Source organism: Syngnathoides biaculeatus, chromosome 16 (assembly GCF_019802595.1).
Source record: "Syngnathoides biaculeatus isolate LvHL_M chromosome 16, ASM1980259v1, whole genome shotgun sequence".
Lineage (NCBI taxonomy): Eukaryota > Metazoa > Chordata > Actinopteri > Syngnathiformes > Syngnathidae > Syngnathoides > Syngnathoides biaculeatus.
Genome location: NC_084655.1, coordinates 3,235,123 through 3,254,796, shown reverse-complemented (window position 1 = coordinate 3,254,796; position 19,674 = coordinate 3,235,123). Strand labels below are relative to the sequence as shown.

The 19,674-nt window shown below is 42.5% G+C and overlaps 2 protein-coding genes and 1 pseudogene across 3 annotated transcripts in view; 2 read left to right on the top strand and 1 right to left on the bottom strand.

The window, feature by feature from the left end:
* The window catches only part of rgs9a (regulator of G protein signaling 9a), a 30,074-nt gene extending 16,911 nt beyond the window's left edge, over positions 1–13,163 (top strand). Inside the window, exons 13-17 of the mRNA XM_061847467.1 lie at positions 88–203; positions 357–444; positions 3,779–3,917; positions 10,876–10,958; positions 13,007–13,163. Coding sequence (XP_061703451.1) covers positions 88–203; positions 357–444; positions 3,779–3,917; positions 10,876–10,958; positions 13,007–13,163 — 583 coding nt within the window. The remainder of the gene's footprint in view (positions 1–87; positions 204–356; positions 445–3,778; positions 3,918–10,875; positions 10,959–13,006) is intronic.
* The window catches only part of LOC133515145 (uncharacterized protein C7orf57 homolog), an 86,471-nt gene that overhangs the window by 30,003 nt on the left and 36,794 nt on the right, over positions 1–19,674 (bottom strand). The gene's annotated exons all lie outside the window — the stretch shown is intronic.
* On the top strand, positions 17,369–17,487 carry LOC133515167 (5S ribosomal RNA; annotated as a pseudogene).

Sequence of the window (19,674 nt, the reverse complement as noted above, 5' to 3'; positions counted from 1 at the left end):
GAAACAGTACCGTGCAGTGTAATGATCGGCATAATAAATGTGTCATCTAGCTTTCTGTAAGCTAATTAAAAAAATGTTTGTGAATAGGGTTGAGGTCCCAACTAAAATGCGAGTTGAGCGTTGGTCCTTTAGCTTGTTCGAGCTACTGACTGATCTGCGAGGCCGGGATGACTTCAAGATTTTCCTTAAGAAGGAGTTTAGCGGTATGTCATTACATTTTTTTAAAATACTGTATTTCCAAATGATCATTCTCCAGTTGCTTAACGACTTGGTTTTACCATTCCCTGCGCTTTCTATGGAGCCCTTTTGATTATATTTTAATCCTCATTTATTACTTGGAATTCTGATCATTCTAGGAGAAAATTTAGCCTTCTGGGAAGCCGCGGAGGAGCTGAAGTGGGGAACTGCAGCTTCTATGTCAACTAAAGCTGAAACCATTTTCAAGTAAGCCAGAAAAAAATATATATTTTGGAAGACAAATTAGATACAATAGTTTAACAATCTTATTAGAGCACTCTGTTCTAATAATATTGTCATACAAATCAAAATCAAGAATTTTAGTGAGGAAATGATACACTTAAATATTCAAGCAATTTGTTTAAAAACCATGAGACACACATTTTAATGCCAGCATCACAATGTGTTGATCATTCGTACTTATTTTTTTCAATTAACCATCCATCCATCCATTTCTTAGCCGCTTATCCTCACAAGGGTAGCGGGGAGTGCTGGAGCCTATCCCACCTGTCAAAGGGCAGGAAGCGGGGTACACCCTGAACTGGTTGCCAGCCATTCACAGGGCACATTGAGACAAACAGCCGCACTCACAATCACACCTCGGGGCAATTTAGAGTGTCCAATTTATGTTGCATGTTTTTGGGATGTGGGAGGAAACCGGAGTGTCCGGAGCAAACCCGCACATGCACGAGAGAACATGCAAAGTCCACATAGGTGGAGCCAGGAATTGAACCCGGGACCTCAGAACTGTGAGGCCAATGTTTTTCCAGCTGCGGCACCGTGCCGTCTCAATTAGCTAATGAATATAAAAAGTGAAACAGTGTCTGATGATTCTGTTTTGTTTTAAAACTTGAAAAAAGTCTGACTTTTCATATTCTAGTTTTAGTTTTGGATAAAAAAGACATAAATCGATCCAAGATTTTCTGAAGCACTTATTTTCATGAGGGTTGCATGAGTACTGGTTTCTATCTTAACTGACTTTAACCATTTTATTCAAGCATTATTCACATTTTATTCAACTTTATTTATTTATTTATTTATTTATTCATTCAGTTATTTGTCCTATTCGGCAGTTAGGTCAAGCAGAATGGAAGATTCTTATTTTATGCCGGAAGTTTAATTGTGTCACTGTGGAGTCTTTAAGCAGCTACTCTGGTTTCTTCATATTATAATGGATATTTATCGGGAATCTGACTCCATGAGTTGAACCCAACAGATTTTCTAGAGAGGACTGAGCAAAAATGAAAGACAAATTGTCACGAGCATGGGACATGGGGTTGGACCCAAATGCAGGACTTCGAGGCAACGAAAGAAAGAGCAACCTAAGGATATCTTGGAAATTGAAAGAGTATCAAATTGAGTACTGAAGCTGAAATGTGAAAGTGAGGGTGTTATGTACAATGTGATTAGTGGCTATGCCCCATGGGTAGGATGTGACCTTAAGGTGAAAGAGAAATTCTGGAAGGAGTTGGATAAAGTAGTTCTGAGCATCCCAGATGCAGAGATTGGTGCAGATTGTAATGGACATGTTTGTGAAGGAAAAAGGGTTGATAAAAAAGTGATGAGGAAGTTTGCCATCCAGGGAGCGAACTTAGAAAGACAGATGGTGGAAGGATGAAAATGGCTGGAGTGAACACTTCCAGAATAGGCAAGAGCGTCGGGTAACCTATAAGAGCGTTGGTAGAAGCATGTCCGTGGATTACAATTTGTTCTGACGATGTAATCTGAATGAGGACAATAACTGTAAAATAGTGGTAGTAGGGGAGACGATGACGAGCCAGCATAGGATGGTGGTGTGTAAAATGACGCTGGCCCATTCGAGACAGGGTGATCAGAGACAGACAGGCAGGAGAGTACTTGATGTATCTTCTGGTAGGATAGGGGAGAAGGGGACTTGATGGTAAAATCTCAGAGTACAGGAAATCATAGAAAAAAAGGTTGGAAGAGAAAATTTCGACGAACATCCATCCAGCCATCCATCCATCCATCCATCCATCCATCCATCTTCTTAGCCGCTTATCCTCACAAGGCTTGCGGGAGTGCTGGAGCCTATCCTTGCCAGCCAATCGCAGACAACCAACCATTGAACCAAAACACAAAATGGAAAAATGGTTCACAGAACTGAATTTGATTTTAAAATTTAAATAGTTTGCATTGCAGCGGCACAGTGGCACATCTGTAATGTGTAATGACCCTGTGTGGAGTTTGCATGGTCTCCCCGTGCCTGCCTGGGTTTTCCCTGGGCACTCCGGTTTCCTCATTAATCAACATTAATTCGACACTCTAAATTGATTGTGAGTGCGACTGTTGCCTCCATGTTCCCTGTGATGGGCTGCCAACCAGTTCAGCATGTACACTGCCGCCTGCCCGATGACATGGAATAGGCTCCGTGACTCCTGTGACACTTGTGAGGATAAGCGGCCAAGAAAATGGATGGATGGATGGATGGATGGATGGAATGGACAGGATTGCATACCAACTGTCAGAAAAGATACCTTGTAAGCGCCCAACAAACTGTTGGGACTGTAACCAACATCCACGAAATGATCCCTCCTGTATATTATAGCAAAGACAAAAGTGTCAAAAATGTTATTGAAAAATCATGCATTACATCTAACCTGCAAGAAATTATCGCAGGTTTGTCTGTCCAATTGCCAATTTCCAATTATTCATGCCCACACGGAAAACCCTGGGATCTATTTTTGTAATTGGGGGAAATCCAGCAGGATGCATGACCTAAGGGAAGATGGCGGGTGGCGAGGGCAGGTTACTCGTAGCTATGGTGTTGGTAATGTCGTGGACCAGTACACCCCGGTGCATTCAAAAGGGGGACGTCTGGGCTGTTGTGGGCGCGATCATGGCTAAATACAACCCAGCTTCTCTCATTACCGTTGAATGTGCCGTGCTAGAAGTCTGACAGTCTTTGACATGATGGAAGTCAAAACTGATTTGTTGGAGTCTGGGAAGTCAACGCATGCAAAGTATGTTTATACAGAGCTGCAAAGAGATTGGAAAATTATGTCAGGGCAATTACAAATTTCTGTGTTGCTAAGTGACAACTTTTTTTTCCCGTGCCTGTGTGGGTTTTCTCTGGATACTCAGGTTTTCTCCCGCATCACAAAACATGCATGATACGTTAATTGTATCCTCTAAATTGCCCTTAGGCGTGAAAGTGAGAGTGAAGGGTTGTTTGTATGAACCCTGAGATTGGCTGGGGAGCAGTTCTGGGTGCATAACCCGCCTCTCACCCAGAGTCAGCTGGGATAGGCTCCAGCACATCAGTGACCCAAGTGCTTGCCATTTGTTCACAGCCTCACCCCACACGTAAACCCAACCAATTAAAAATCACTCCCGTGGTGCATTTTCAACATTTGAAAAGTCAGGCAGTTTTTCACACTTTTTACATTAAAAAACAAACAAACATAAAATAATGTCTTTTTAAAAAAATTCTGGTTGCCAATTAAAAATTTAAAAACTAATGATGCACAGATTCATCACTGAAGTGTCATTTTAATCTGCTTTTTTTCCCCTTTGCGGTCAGGACCTTCCTGGCCCCTGGCGCCCCCCGCTGGATCAACATTGATGGAAGGACTATGGGTTTGACTGTAAAAGGCCTGGACCACCCTCACCGCTATGTGTTGGAAGCTGCGCAGACACACGTCTTCTTGCTCATGAAAAAGGTGACCACATCATTTGGGTGACCATATCATGAGCAGCTTTTGAATATCTTACTAGCTAACTAATTTATCCATCCAGCCATCTTCTTCTCCTTATCCAAGATGGGATTGCGGGGACACTGTTTTTTTTTTCATCCTGTTTGGCTGTCAGGTAAAATAGAATGGAGGATCTGCATCCCATTTCTGCTAGAGCAGTTTTATTGCGTCACATTGGAGTTTCAAGGCTTTTTGTGATTTTTTTAATTTCTAATATTTGACAGTATCATTTATGTTTATTGAGAGTCAAACAGAACAAGGATTCTAGTGGGGGGAAAAAAATATATATCTACACCCTGCGACCACCCTACACCCAGGACCAGACAGGACAATACAGGGAGAGGAAAGAAACATGCAGGACAATGGCTGTGAATCTGCCTAGACAACTGAAATGTGTTAGGATGAACTAAGTACAGTGCCTTGTGAAAGTACTCGGCCCCGTTGAACTTTTCAACCTTTCGCCACATTTCAGGCTTCAAACATAAAGATATAAAATTTATTTTTTTTTTGTCTAGAATCAACAACAAGTGGGACACAGTCATGAAGAGGAACAAAATTTATTGGAAATTTTATACTTTTTTAACAAATAAAAACCTGAAAAGTAGGGCGTGCAATATTATTCGGCCCCCTTGCATTAATACTATGTAGCGCCACCTTTTGCTGCAATTACATCTGCAAGTCGTTTGGAGTATGTCTCTATCAGTTTTGGACATTGAGAGACTGAAATTCTTGCCCACACTTCCTTGCAAAAGAGCTCGAGCTCAGTGAGGTTGGATGGAGAGCGTTTGTGAACGACAGTCTTCATCTCTGCCCACAGATTCTCGATTGGATTCAGGTCTGGACTTTGACTTGGCCATTCTAACGCCCAGATACGTTTATTTGTGTATCATTCCATTGCAGATTTGGCTTTATGTTTGGGATAATTGTCCTGTTGGAAGATAAATCTCCGTCCCAGTCTCAGGTCTTTTAAAGACTCCAACAGGTTTTCTTCCAGAATGGCCGTGTATTAGGCTCCATTCATATTCCTATCAATTTTAACCATCTTCCCTGTCCCTGCTGAAGAAAAGCAGGCCCAAACCGTGAGGCTGCCACCACCATGTTTGACAGTTGGGCTTGTGTGTTCAGGTTGATGAGGTGTGTTGCTTTTACGGCAAACATATCATTGAGCATTGTGGCCAAAAAGTTTGATTTTGGTTTCATCTGACCAGAGCAACTTCTTCCATGTTTAGTGTGTTTCCCAGGTGTCATGTGGCAAACTTTAAATGAGACTGTTTATGGATATCTTTGAGAAATGGCTTTCTTCTTGCCACTCTTCCATAAAAGCCAGATTTGTGCAGTGTACATGTGAATGTTGTCCAATGGGCAGATTCTCCCACCTTAGCTGTAGATCTCTGCAGTTCATCCAGTGTGATCATAGGCCTCTTGGCTGCAGGTCTGAATAGTCTTCTCCTTGTTTGAGGCGAATGTTTCGAGGCACGGCCGGGTCTTGGCAGATTTCCAGTGGTCTGATACTCCTTCCATTTCAATATGAAAGCTCGCACAGTGCTCCTTGAAATGTTTAAAGTTTGGGAAATCTTTTTGTATCCAAATCTAGCTTTAAACTTATCCACAACAACATCTGCCTGGTGTGTACCTTGGTCTTCATGATGCTCTCTGCACTTTAAACAGAACCCTGAGACTATCACAGAGCAGGTGCATTTATATGGAGACTTGTTTAGACACAAGTGGATGCATCATCATCAGTTAACATTGGATCATTCAGAGATCCTCACTGAACTTCTGGAGTGAGTTTGCTGCAATGAAAGTAAACGGGCCGAATAATAATAGATGCCCAACTTTTCAGGTTTTTATTTGTTAAAAAAGTATAAAATATTCATTAAATTTCATTCCACTTCACAATTGTGTCCCACTTGTTGTTGATTCTTGACAAAACAATCAAATTTTATATTTTTATGTTTGAAACTTGAAATGTGGGAAAAGGTTGAAAAGTTCAAGGGGGCCGAATATTTTCACAAGGCACTGTAAATGTTACGAACCTCCGGTATGTGGCTGGACACAAATGCAGGACTCCGGGACAAGAACATGATGTTAGGCATAGTTTTATTCAAGCAGAGGTGGCACAGAAACACTGTGACGAGGATATATCAACACTACACTATTTACAGTGGTGGAGATTCCTATGGTCAGCGAATGCAACTCACTAACTCGGGGCACAACGCACAACGAACTGGCAAATGCCAGTCACAAAAGCTCCAATTAAAATACACTATCTAATTACAGTACCAATGTGAAACAGCTGTGAGCGGTGACAGGAGTCACCGACAGTGTCCACGCTCTTCTTGGCTGTGGTCCAGCCTGGCTAATGAGAGAACCCCCCCTTTAAGGCGCGGACAAAAGAAACACACACGCACACACACACAAAAAAACATGTCCATGAGCGAGTAGAAGGGGGTCCGGGTGTCGGTCGCCGCCGAGGATCGGTAGGGAGGCGGCCGTGGGTTGGTCACCGCCGAGGCTAGGTCGTGAGGCGGCCAGGGACCGGTCGCCAGCGAGGCTTGGTCGTGAGGTGGCCGGCCGGGGAGCAGTCGCCGCCGAGGCTAGGTCGGGGGGCTGTCGGGGATCAGTCGCCGCCGTGGCGTGGCCTTCAGATGGCCACGGACCGGTCGCCATTGAAGCAGGAGAGGGAGGCAGCAGCCATCGAGACAGGGGCATGAGGTGGCTGCGGGATGGTTGCCATCGAGACAGGGGTGTTAGACAGCCGTATACCTGTCGCTGTTGAGACAGGAACGGGAGACAGAAGAATACCTGTTGCTGCCGAGACAAGAGTGTGAGGCGGCCTCGTGGCGGTTGCCATCGAGACAGGGGCATGAGGCTGCCGCGTGCCGGTCGCCGTTGGGACCTGGTTTGTGAGGGCCACAAGCTCCGCCCTGTGCTGCTTCAACTGCTCCCACATAAAACGATAGAAAGCCCCGTGGTCCTCGGGTCGTTGCACCTCGGGGGTCATGAATCCCTCCTCCCTCTGGGCCAGTGGCTTACCGGTTGATTCAGCATCCACTGGGTTGGTCGCGTCAATGGGAGTCGGCAATGGCCGGCGAAACGTGGGCGGATGTCAGCTGTGGCTTGACTGTCGCTAGAACGGGATGCCGCTGTGGCTTGTTTCTTGGCAACGCGCCGGCAGAGGTTGGCTGAGGCTTGGCCGTCGCTGGAACGGGCAGTTTACTGGTTACAGGTTACTACGGGATGCCGCTGCGGCTTGGTTGTCTTGGTCGCCGCGCTGCGGGAGACGGCACCCTGCTTGGGCATCTCCTCTGGCCGCCACGCAGAGGACCCGGATTGATGGTCATGCAGGTTCCCAAAAAGGATTGAAAGACAAGGACTTGGACCAACCGGGCGAAAGCACTCGGGAGCTGGAGGCGTGGGGCGGCAACATAAAAGGACAGTCATATAAGTATAAGAATTCCTCAAAGTCCAAAAAATCTGCGGTGGTGAGCGGGTCATGGTCGGGACGTAAACATGATACGCGGGCGGTGTGTGTGACAAGGAAGGAGGGGACGACATCACGGAGCCCACCCGGATAGGATATGCTTGGTCCTCAGGTAGGCGGGATACCTGGTGCTGTCCCCTGCGATGCCGCATCTATCCTGCTGGGTCGTGTAGAGGCCAGTTCGTTCTGTCACATCATGCAGGGCTGGACCCAAATGCAGGAGTCCAAGACATGTCAGGCGTAGTTTTATTCAAGCAGAGGTGGCACAGAAACACTGTGACGAGGATAGCTCAACACTACACTATTTACAGTGGTAGAGATTCCTACTGTCAGCGAATGCAACTCACTAACTCAGGGCACAACGAACTGGCAAATGCCAGTGACAAAAACTCCAACTCAAATACACAGTCTAATTACAATCCCAATGTGAAACAGTTTTGAGTGGTGACAGGTGTCATTGGCCAGGGCAGTGCCCACGCCCCTCTTGGCCGTGGTCCAGCCTGGCTCATGACAGTAAATTATAAAAGAAGTCTATAGAATAAATCATAATTGGGAGGAGGTGTGACAAAGAACTCATGTATTCAGCAGTTATTTGTCAAAACAAGTAACTGCCTCAACACTCAGTGAAGAGTCCCTGGACGCAGCCTGTTGACACATGTAAGCATATTGACACCCTTTTTCATGCACCAAGACTGACAGCAGCCTCCCATGAGTGCTGTACCTGCCCCATGGAGGCTGAGAACACCACCCAATCAATCAATAGCAGGATTGGGCCCAGGGGCTCACCCTAGAGCCACACAGTGAATGTGTCCCACACCGAGGGACTTAGGGTGATCCGCCATTACCCCCGACGTGCCCCACCAACTGGCCACCCGGCAGGGCTTGCAAAGCCCCAGTGCCACCGCCTCAGCCAACCCACCCATCCACAGCCCAACACACCGCAGAGATAGACACCTCCCCGAACTGCAGGGCTCAAAGAGGGGCCACCCAGCCCGAGGACAGGAGAATTATTCTTTTCCTTTTGACTTGTCCCGTTATAGGTCACCAAAGCACATCATATTTTTCCATGTAAGTCTCTTCTACCTTCTTCTCTAACACCAACTGCCCTCATGTCTTCCCGCACAACATCCATAAACCTTCTCTTTGGTTATCCTCTCGCTCTTTTGTCTTGTGGATCCATCCTCAGCACCCTTCTACCAACATACTCACTCTCTCGCATCTGCATATGTCCAAACCATCGAAGTCTTCTCTTTCCATACTTGTCTACAAAACATCCAACTTTGGCTGTCCCTCTAATGAGCTCATTTATAATCCTGTCCAACCTGCTCACTCTGAGAGAGAACCTCAACATCTTCCTTTCTACTACATCCATTGCTGCTTCCTGTTGTTTCTTCAGTGCAACCGTCTCTAATCCATACATCATGTCACCACTGTTTTAGAAACTTTGCCCTTCATCCTTGCAGAAACTCTTCTGTTACATAACACACCAGACACCCGCTGTTCTAACCTGCTTGGACCCATTTCTTCACTTCCATACTACACTCACTATTGCTCTGAATTGTTGACAGTATAGTGTGATCGTATTTGAAGTCATGCATCCTCACTATCTCTTCTTCCTGTAGCCTCACTCTTGCCCCTCCTTATATGATTTGATATGATGTGATTTACTTCGGCTAATCTTCCTATCCTATCCTTTTCAGTGCATGTCTCCATCTTTCTAATTGTTTCTCCACCTGCTCCCTGCTTTCACTGCGTATCACAATGTCATCTGTGAACATCACCGTCCAAGGGGATTCTAGTCTACCCTCCTCTGCCAGCCTATCCATTACCACAGGAAACAGGAACGGGCTCAGCGCTGATCCCTGATGCAGTACCAACTGCACCTTAAATTCTTCTGTCACACCAACGGCACACCTCACCACTTTTCTGCTGGACCTCATACATGTCCTGTACTATTCTAACATATTTCTCAGTCACTCCAGACCAGTACCACAGTTCATCTCTTGGTACTCTGTCATAGACTATCTCTAGATCCACAAAAACAGAATGTAGCTCCTTCTGACCCTCTGTACTTTTCCACTCACATCCTTAAGGCAAATAGTTCATCCTGTGGTTCTCTTTCTTACCAGCTGCACATTCTTTCCATCTCTTTTCGTCTGTCTGGCCAACCTGTAAACATCTTTTTCTCCTTCTTTTGTGTCCAACCTGCTGTACATGACATCTTATGCCTCTTGTTTTCCCTTCGCCACCTCTACCTTTGCCCTACGTTGCATCTCAATGTATTTCTTTTGACTCTCCTCAGTCCTCTCAGTGTCCCACTTCTTCTTCGCTAATCTTTTGTATGACTTCCTGTATTTTGGGGTTCCACCACCAAGTCTCCTTTCCCCCCTTCTTATTAGAAGATACATCAAAAACTCTCATGCCTGTCTCTCTGATGACTTTGACTGTAGTGGTCCAGTGTTTCAGTAGTTCCACCTGTCCACAGAGAGCCTGTTTCACCTTTTCCCCCAAAGCAGCAAAACACTCTCCCTTTCTCAATTTCCACCACATGGTTCTTTGCTCTGCCTTTGTCTTCTGAATCTTACACCCCATCATCAGAGTCATCCTACACACCACCATCCCATGCTGTACAACTACCTCCTTCAGATTACATAGTGTGCACAAAATGTAATCCATCTACATGCTTCTACCTCCGCTCTTGTAGGTCACCCTATGTTTCTGCCTCTTCTGGAAAAATGAGTTTGTTTCAACAATTTGAGTGAAATCGTAACTACAGTGCGGCCCACAACAAAAAGGAATGACAGCTCCAATCCTTGTAGCTATTTCTGTTCATCCCTGCCGCACAGGAACGCCACAGCCTCAATTGGAACCCTTAACTTCTGAACTGTGAGGTGGATGTTCTAACCACTTGTCCACCACGCTAACCAATTTTTACAATATGGTAGTAAAAAAAAAAGATGCATTAAACATCTGTACAGAATGCAATGCAGGTGTCAACAGAAATAAATGAAAATATTTTTCAATTAATTACCTGACAGTGACAATCATCCATCCATCCATTGTCTTAGCCGCTTATCCTCATAAGAAGTCACCAGGAGTGCTGGAGCCTATCCCAGTTGTCAATGGGGAGGAGGCAGGGTACGCCCTGAACTGGTTGCCAGCCAATCGCAGGGCACATAGGGACAAACAACCACACTCACAATCACACCTAGGGGCAATTTAGAGTGTCCAATTAATATTGTACGTTTTTGGAATTTGGGAGAAAAACCACGCAGGCACGGGGAGAAAATGCAAACTCCACACAGTGAGGGCTGGGATTGAACCTGGGTCCTCAGAACTGTGAGGCCAAAGTTTTCCAGCTGCGCCACCGTGCTGCACACTGTCAATCAAAACATTATTTTTTTTAAATTTGTTAGAATATATGTGCTGGCTTTCTTACAGGACACTTTTTTCCGTTACCTCAAGTCGCCGGTGTACAAGGACATCCAAAAGAAAGCATTGAACCCGGAACCTCATAACTTCAGGCGAGTGAATGGCATACACTGTAACTGTTGCATTAATCTAATGGATGTAAGCAGGGCCGTTTCTTTCCTCAATTGTGGCATCTCTTAGACTTTGACTCATGTCAGACTCAAGTCAGAAATGTGATTTTAGTTGATAATATATGAAAGAACTTGCAACTCAATTTGGGGATGAGGAGCAATGACTCGTGACTTCACTTACTTTACTCCATTGGCTTGAAAATATTTGCTACTTTGATCAAAAGACCGAGACACCAACAGTGTAGTTTTTCTTTGTACATGTGCAACTTTTTATTTTACTATAGGAATAATTGATAAATGACAAAATGCTGAACGTGTTAAGTATTTGTTCGGTTAAGGAGCTCCACTGCATTACTGCCAATATGTATTATCTTGTTACACTTAATACCCTGTTGGGCAAGTTCTGTTAAAGGAATTGACCAAGAGGTATTCTTTCACACACTAACTAATGGTTTCATAAAAAAGGTGACAATAAATGAGGTATACATACCAAAGACCACAGTTAACTTACACAGAAACAGCAACAGCCTTTAACGTAACCATAAGGATGTTAATTATTGAAAAAAAAATCCACTTTGCATTGTAGCAATTGCGCGGGTAGATGTCATGTCATTACCAAATTACTGATCAGTCACCTATGACTGTTTGACCTTTGACTGCTCAGTGACTAGTTTTTATGTCCCAAAAGTAGTCTATTTCAAATAGAGACAGATTTTGACATACTTGGCAAATAAATTTGATTCTGATTCCGGTGGAAATGTCAGTAGAATATTCAGTTAGTAAAATGCAGCACAGCTGGATGCAAATTCTTATTTGTGAAAGGTCTGTTTAATGCCACTTCAGCAATAAAGTGAGAAAAATTAAATTTAAGATTTATTCAAGATTTAAGTTCCTGCTTCGCCTTGATGACGGGCTTTGTAGGTGCAAAAATTTTGATCAAACCCCTGGTTTTCTGATAAACGGTTCAATGCACTTATCAATTTTTTTGTATAAAGAAGCATGGATTTTTAAATATAGGCTAATATATTCCATCCATCCATTTTCTAAGGCACTTATCCTCATAATGGGTGTGGGAGTACTGCACCCTATTCCAGCTATTATCGGGCAGGAACTTGTTGCCTGCCAATTGCAGGGCACTGAGAGACAAACAACAGTCGCACTTACACTCACACCAAGGGGCAATTTGATCTCCAATGAATGCATAATATTGGGATGTTGGAGGAAAACGGAGTGCCTGGAAAAAACCCACACAGACATGGGGAGAACATGCAAACTCCACGCAAGTTGGGCCAGGATTTGAACCCCGGTCCTCAGAACTGTGAGGCCAATGCTCTAACCAGTTGTGTCAACATGGCGCCTGTAGATATTTATTACATTCATTCTTTTTCTTAGCCGCTTATCCTCACAAGGGTTGCGGGAGTGCTGGAGCCTTTCCCAGCTGTCAAAGGGCAGGAGGCAGGCTACACGAAGAACTGGTTGCCATCCAATCGCAGGGTACATAGAGACAAACAGGCACACTCACAATCACACCTAGGGGCAACTTAGAGTGTCCAATTAATGTTGCATGTTTTTGGGTTGTGGGAGGAAACCGGAGTGCCTGGAGAAAATCCATGCAGGCACGGGGAGAACATGCAAACTCCACACGAGCAGGATTGAACCCTGGACCTCAGAACTGTGAGGCCAACGCTTTCCAGCTGATCCACCATGCCACCTGTACATATTTAGTTGATATTATATATCATAAAATGTTTTAATTGTATTGATTAAATGTCTTGAAAGGACTCTTAACTCAAAGTCTACAACTTCCGACTTGACTTGTATCTTGACTTGGAGATTTGACTCTGGACTTGCCTGTCTCGATTTGGGACTTGGCTCAGGACTTGAGGGCAAAGACTCGAGACTTTCTTGAGACTTGGAAAGCAAAGACCTGGTCCCACATCTTTATGAAACCAAATAAAACTCAATACAATCCCATTCAAATTTTTTTTTTACATTTGGTAACAGTAAATTCTATTTCTATGTCTATGTAGTCAAGCCCAGTTAGAGCAAAACGCTCACAACCGAAGCCCAGGAATCCACCCCATCATCCTTTGGAAGCAAGAAGAGGAGGAAAAGGCTAAGGCTGCTGCTGCCTCTGCCCCTGTCGATGTCAAGGCCATGATGAGTAAAATTGACAGAAAAAAGTAAAAAAAAAATAATAATAAGTTTGCAAATGGTGAGCTAGTAAAATAAGATAAATTGCAATCTTTATCCTTAAGTAATACAACCCCAATTCCAATGAAGTTGCGACATTGTGTTGAACACAAATAAAAACAGAATAAATAATTTCCAAAACACATTTAACCGATATTGAACTGAATACACTACAAAGACAAGATATTTCATATTCAAAATGATAACCTTAATTGATAACATTAATTGTTTCTCGCAAATAATCATTAACTTGAAAATTTTATGGCTGCAACACTTTCCAAAAAAAGCTAGGACAGGGTCCTGTTTAGCACTGTGTTACTTTAATTTTTTGACAACATTCAAGTTTATCATTGTTTTACAGCTCCTTTTTTTTAAAACCAACATTCAATAAACATTGGGTAGATGAGGATATTAATTGTTGAAGCTTGTACATGGAATTCTTTCCCATTCTTGCTTGATGTACAGCTTCAGCTGTTCAACAGTCTGGGGTCTCCGTTGTCATATTTTACGTTTCATGTCTCACACATTTTCAATGGGTGACAGGTCTGGACTGCAGGCACTCTTTTACTACAAAGCATTACTTTTGTAACACGTGCAGAATGTGGTTTGGCATTGTCTTGCTGAAATAAACATGGGTGTCCATGAAAAACACATTGCTTGGATGGAAGCACATGTTTCTCCAAAATCTCTGTGCACCTTTCTCCATTAATGGTCCCTTCAAAGATGTCTAAGTTACCCATTCCATTAGGACTAACACAGCTCCATATCATGACAGATGCTGGCTTTTGAACTTTGTGTCCAAAATAATCGAGATTGTTCTTATACTATTTTACTTGTAAAATATATATTAAACTATCTTGTACTATACGACGTCCAAATTTTGCAAAAATAATTTAAAATATGCACTTGTCAAAAAACAAAACTTTTCCATTTTGTATCAGTCCATCTTAGGTGAGCTTGAACCCAGAGAAGCCAGCAGCGTTTCGAGGTGTTGTTAACAAATGGCTTTTGCTTTGCACAGACGAGTTTTTAGTGGCACTTATGAATGTAGCACCAAACTGTATTTACTAACATTCATAATCTGAAGTGTTCCTGAGCCCATGGGGCGATATTCTTTACACATTGATGTCAGTTTTTGATTCTGTGTATCATGAGGATTTTGGCCTTACTGCTTATATGCAGTGATTTAATCTGAACCTTAGATCATGATTCAACACAGTGCCGGGCCTGGACTTGTCTCCTGTCTTCACAAAGATCTTCAACAGGTCTCTAGAACTGTGTGAAGTACCAACCTGTTTCAAACACTCCACCATTATACCAGTCCCCAAAAATCAGCAGTCTCAGATCTTAATGACTACAAGCCTGTTGCCTTGACATCTGTGGTCATTAAGTCCTTTGAACTCCTTGTGCTGGACCACCTAAAGAGCATCACAGGCCCCCATCTGGTCCCACTGCAGTTTACCTATTGAGCTAACAGGTCTGTGGATAATGCCGTCAACTTGGGTCTCCACTTCATCTTTGAACATCTTGACACTGAGGCTACCTATGCGAGGATTCTGTTCGTGGACTTCAGCTCTGTGTTTAACACCATCATCCCTGAACTCTCCTCCAACCTGCCATTTCTCGCTAGATCTACAACTTTCTGACAGGCAGGACACAGCAGGTGAGGCTGGGCGACCTTCCACATCCTGGCCACCAGCTCTTCCAGCTCCTTCCATTGGGAAAGCGCTAGTGATCAATGCAAGTCAAAATTAGCATGATTTTGAACAATTTTTCCCTCTGGCAATTAAGTAATTAAATTCCTGACCAGCGAACCTACTATTTTCTGCCTTGTATCATTGTTGGGACACACCCTCACATCCTGCTTGTCCAATCAGTATTACTGCTAGTAATATATTTGGTAGACTATCGCATCATTCATCACTTTAAACTGCTCCCTTTTCACAAATGACATTGCACTGGCCTATAGCAGGAACCGTGAACGGGTAAAGCAACTCTGTACCAGCTTAACACAATGTGGGACATTGACACACTTCTATCTCTTATCTGTTCTAAATGAAGAAGACTTTACATTGAGGAACATTGTCCTTATACTGTTTGTCTATTTTTCTTGCACTTGTTCACAGAGAGGTCAATCTTGTCTCATCTTTGCTTGTGAATAACTGAACAATTCAGGGAAGCTCATTAAATACCCAATCATGGCACTCATCTGTTCCTAATTAGCCTGTTTACTTGTGGGATGTTCTAAACAGGTATTTGATGAGCATTCATCACCTTTCTCAATCTTTTTTGCCACCTGTACCAGCTTCTTTGGAATGTGTTGTACCCATAAAAGTCAAAGTTAATGCTCATTTGCTAAAAACAAAGTTCATCAGTTTGTACTTTAAATGTCTTTGTAGTGTATTCAATTCAATATAGGTTGAGAGTGATTTGTAAATCATTGTATTCTGTTTTTATTCATGTTTAACACAAAGTCCCAACTTCATTGGAATTGAGGTTGGAACATTTGTTGTAATTGCACTAGCTACCTATTTAGTTCATAATTCCTGAGCAGAAAAAACATCTGGTGGTGTTTATATGCCATCTATATTGCATATATTTTTTGAGATGTTACTAATAGAGATTCACTCTTTCCAGATTTTACATTATAACAAACAAGTCATTTATTAGAAAACAATTTAAATGGTAAATATATTTAATTGATACAGTATTTAAAGTACAAAAAACAACTAATAAAAAATGGTCAGGTATGTATAGTTTAGTGTTTAACTTGTTATACAATATCCCATGTACACGTGAAGTTGTCAATTGTCTGCATCTGAATTCTTTAACATTTAATTCATTATGTAGTCCTGACAGTGTAATAATCATTGTCAAAATTCCCCTAATAGCAATATATGCTCAGTTTGGTAGTGCATTGATGCTTCAGAATTGTGAGTTCTTTGTGTAAAGATTTTATTGTACTGTATTTGTGATAATGAGAAAAAGACCAACATCCTGTTTATATTTGTGTCAATGTTTTAGAAATGCTAACATTAATGTCACAAAGTCTAAAATTAAAGAGGCCATATTATTAAAATATTTGGTCAGTTTTCTTTATCATTATAAAATTATAATACCTTATTTTTGCATTAATGAAAATACATTATTTTATGATAATCTCAGTTGAATGTTTTAGCTCCTTTTGAAGCTCCCACCATCCAGACTAAGATACTGTTTGCAGGCAATTTTAAGTACTTAGAGTTTAACTCTAAGGTTTAAGAAGCTTGTTGCAGATTACAGGACTCCAATCTACTGTAGCTGTTGTGCCTTTGATAGGAACATTTTTTAAATCAAACAGTATTTTCATATTACTTTTTGACCAAGCTGTGTGATCGACTTTGAAATCCTTAGTGACTAACCCCAAGGCTTACAGTTATGTTTCTTTCATATTCGATTACGTATAACTTTTTATTTTGTATTTTTTGTAATCACCACTAACACCTTCTCCACGACTATCACATAATTGTAGGGCCTTATAAATTTCCTATGTCACACATTGTTTTATTAAGTTCAAATTCACAGAGTGTTTGATGAGATAGCTCTGCTAGCCGATTTAAAAAAAAAATGGTAAATTACTGTGTGGTGCTTGGCTGCAACAAAACAGATTCAACGTTTACTGGCACCGATTTTGAATCAGAGCGAGAAGATAGAAGATTTGCCAAGGAAGTGATGAGGAGATTGTATCTTGCGTGAATCAGTAGAGCTGATCTCATTCTGGACAGATACCGAGTCCATACATCCATGTTTGGTCGGAACACTTCATTGAAAGTAAACTTTAACAATGAGCAACCTTAGAAAATGCATGCTATATACTGTAAATACAGTACATGTTTGTGTTTTAATTCAGTACTCAAACTCTCTCTAAACTCTATATACATTGAGGAGTATTTGAACACCCTGCAATTTTGCTAGTTCTACCACTGCAATCATTAATGGCTCCAAAATTCATGGCTCCACTGTAGGTACACTAAAAAAAAATCTTCGGTGTATTCAGTGTACAATGTATGTTTTTTTTTTTTAAAAAAAATAATTAAATTTAATGTTACTGCTGCAAATAAGTATTTGAACACCTGCCAATGAGCAAAAATTCTGGACCTCAAAGACATTGTAATGTCTTAAGTTAAAAGATTTGTATATTTCACAAGATAAATATGTTTACTTATGGCCATGCTACCCTGACAACGCCCGATCTCATAAGATCTCAGAAGCTAAGGGGGTTTGGCCCTGGTTAGTACTTGGATGGGAGACTGCCTGGGAATACCAGGTGCTGTAAGCTTCTCTCCCCGGCTAGATGCAAGGGGGTTGGTCAGGAAGGGCACCCAGCATAAAACTGTGCCAAACAAATATGCGGTCATCTAAGATGACACGCTGTGGCGACCCCTAACGGGACAAGCTCAAAGGAAAAGAAGATAAATATGTTAGTTAAAAATTTTAAAATGTGTTTATTTCATGATGCGATATGTTAAAATGTTTTTAAAGAAAAAGTGTCAGCTTGACACCTCCTGACCTGTGAGGATCATTTATTTTCTATGCGGAGTGAGTGCTCTGTTTCTACAGAGGATCTTTGACCAATCTCCAGTGATAATATGAGCATGGTGAACATTAAGTCTGAGAACAACTCATAACTACGCTGAAGGTGTTCTACACGTTTGAACCTTGGGAAACTTTCGTCTTTCTAAGTATTGTATGTTCACAGACATTAGGTTGAGGTCACAATTATATTTTATTTGAAACCTTGATGTAAACAAGTGATCGTTGATACAGTTATTGTTGTGTTTAGCATAAATAAGCTAGCTACCTGTACTTTGCACAATGGCACACAGTGCAATGTATATTTTTCTGTATCATTCAGTTACATTTATTAATTCATTTACCACAAGAGACCTCCATAAAACCAAGAAAAGAACACGTTGTATACGGAGTTTCTTTATAAGTCCGCTGGCTGTCTAGCTTCACATAGTAACGTGTCGTGAGGACAGCACAGACTTGTGAATTCACCTCTAAAAACACTACACTTATTGTTCTAAATTAGAAGTAACGGTTTAAGATTGTCAATTGCTTAAAGACACCTATCCACCCCACACAATCAGTCAGAATATGAAGTAAGAGGTGTGCTCAGGATTGTAAACACCAGGAAAGCTGCTGGCCCAGACGGGGTGTCAGGAAAGGTACTGAAAGCCTGTGCTGATCAGCTTACCAGTGTTTTCACAAAAATCTTCCAGCTCCTTGGAGCAATCAACCATTCCCTCCTGCCTGGCATCTGGAACAATAATCTCCATCCCCCAAAAAATCAGCCATTGTCAGTGTAAATGATTACAGGCCTGTTGCACTCACACCTGTGATCATGAAGTGCATTGAGGGGTTGGTTGCACACCACATAAGGGGCTCACTCCATCCCTCACTCGACCTCTACCAATTTGCCTACAGAGGAAACCGTTCCACTGAGGATGCTATTGCAATAGCTCTCCACACTGCACTGAGCCACCTAGAACACTGTGTGAAGTACTTCAGGATGCTTTTCATAGACTTTCGCTCAGCCTTTAATACCATCATCCCAGGCATTTTGGTTGACAAAGCCTCCCTCCTTCGACTATCTCCTTCCATCTGCTGCTGGATTAAAGACTTTCTCAAAAACTGCATACCAGCCCATCCAAGCAACTCCATTATCAAGTTTCCTGATAGCGCCGTGATCGGGCTCATCTTTGCCGACAGAGACGAGATTAGAAAATGGTCAAAGTGGTGTTGTGCAAACAACCTCAAACACACACAACACCACCATAAAGACAAAGTAAATCATCTTGGACTTCCAGAAGTGCGGCATGGACCAGGTTCCACTCCTCATCAATGGGGTGTGTGTGGCGAGGGTCCACTCCTTCAGATTTCTGGAAGTCTACATCACAGACAAACTCACCCGGACTGTAAATACCACGGCCGTGTTGAAAAAGGCCAAGCAGAGACTCCACTTCCTGAGAGTCCACAGGAAGAACTTGGAAGCAAAGATGCTGCTGGCTTTCTACAGAACCACCATGGAGAGCATCCTCACATTCTGCATCACAGTCCTGTATGCTGGATGTACAGCAGTGGACAGGAAAGCTATGCATAGGTTGATCAACAGTGCCCAGAAGATCAATGGCTGCTCCCTAGAAGACATTGCCAATTCCTGCTATCACAGCAGAGCCACTAACATTGTAAAGGACTCCTCACATCCTGGTCACCACCTATTTAACCTGCTGCCCTCTGGCGGGCGGTAAAGGTCCCACAAAACACAGACAACCAGATTCAAAGACAGCTTTTTCCCCAGAGCCATCAACTCCTTGAACTCAAAACCACTGAACATAACAGTACTGTAATGTAATACTATGCAACTGCACCTTTGTTTGCTCTTCTTGGTTTTAATAATCTAACCAAAGCCTGGACAGGGAGTATGAGACTGAGAAATACACCATATGCATTTATTTATTTA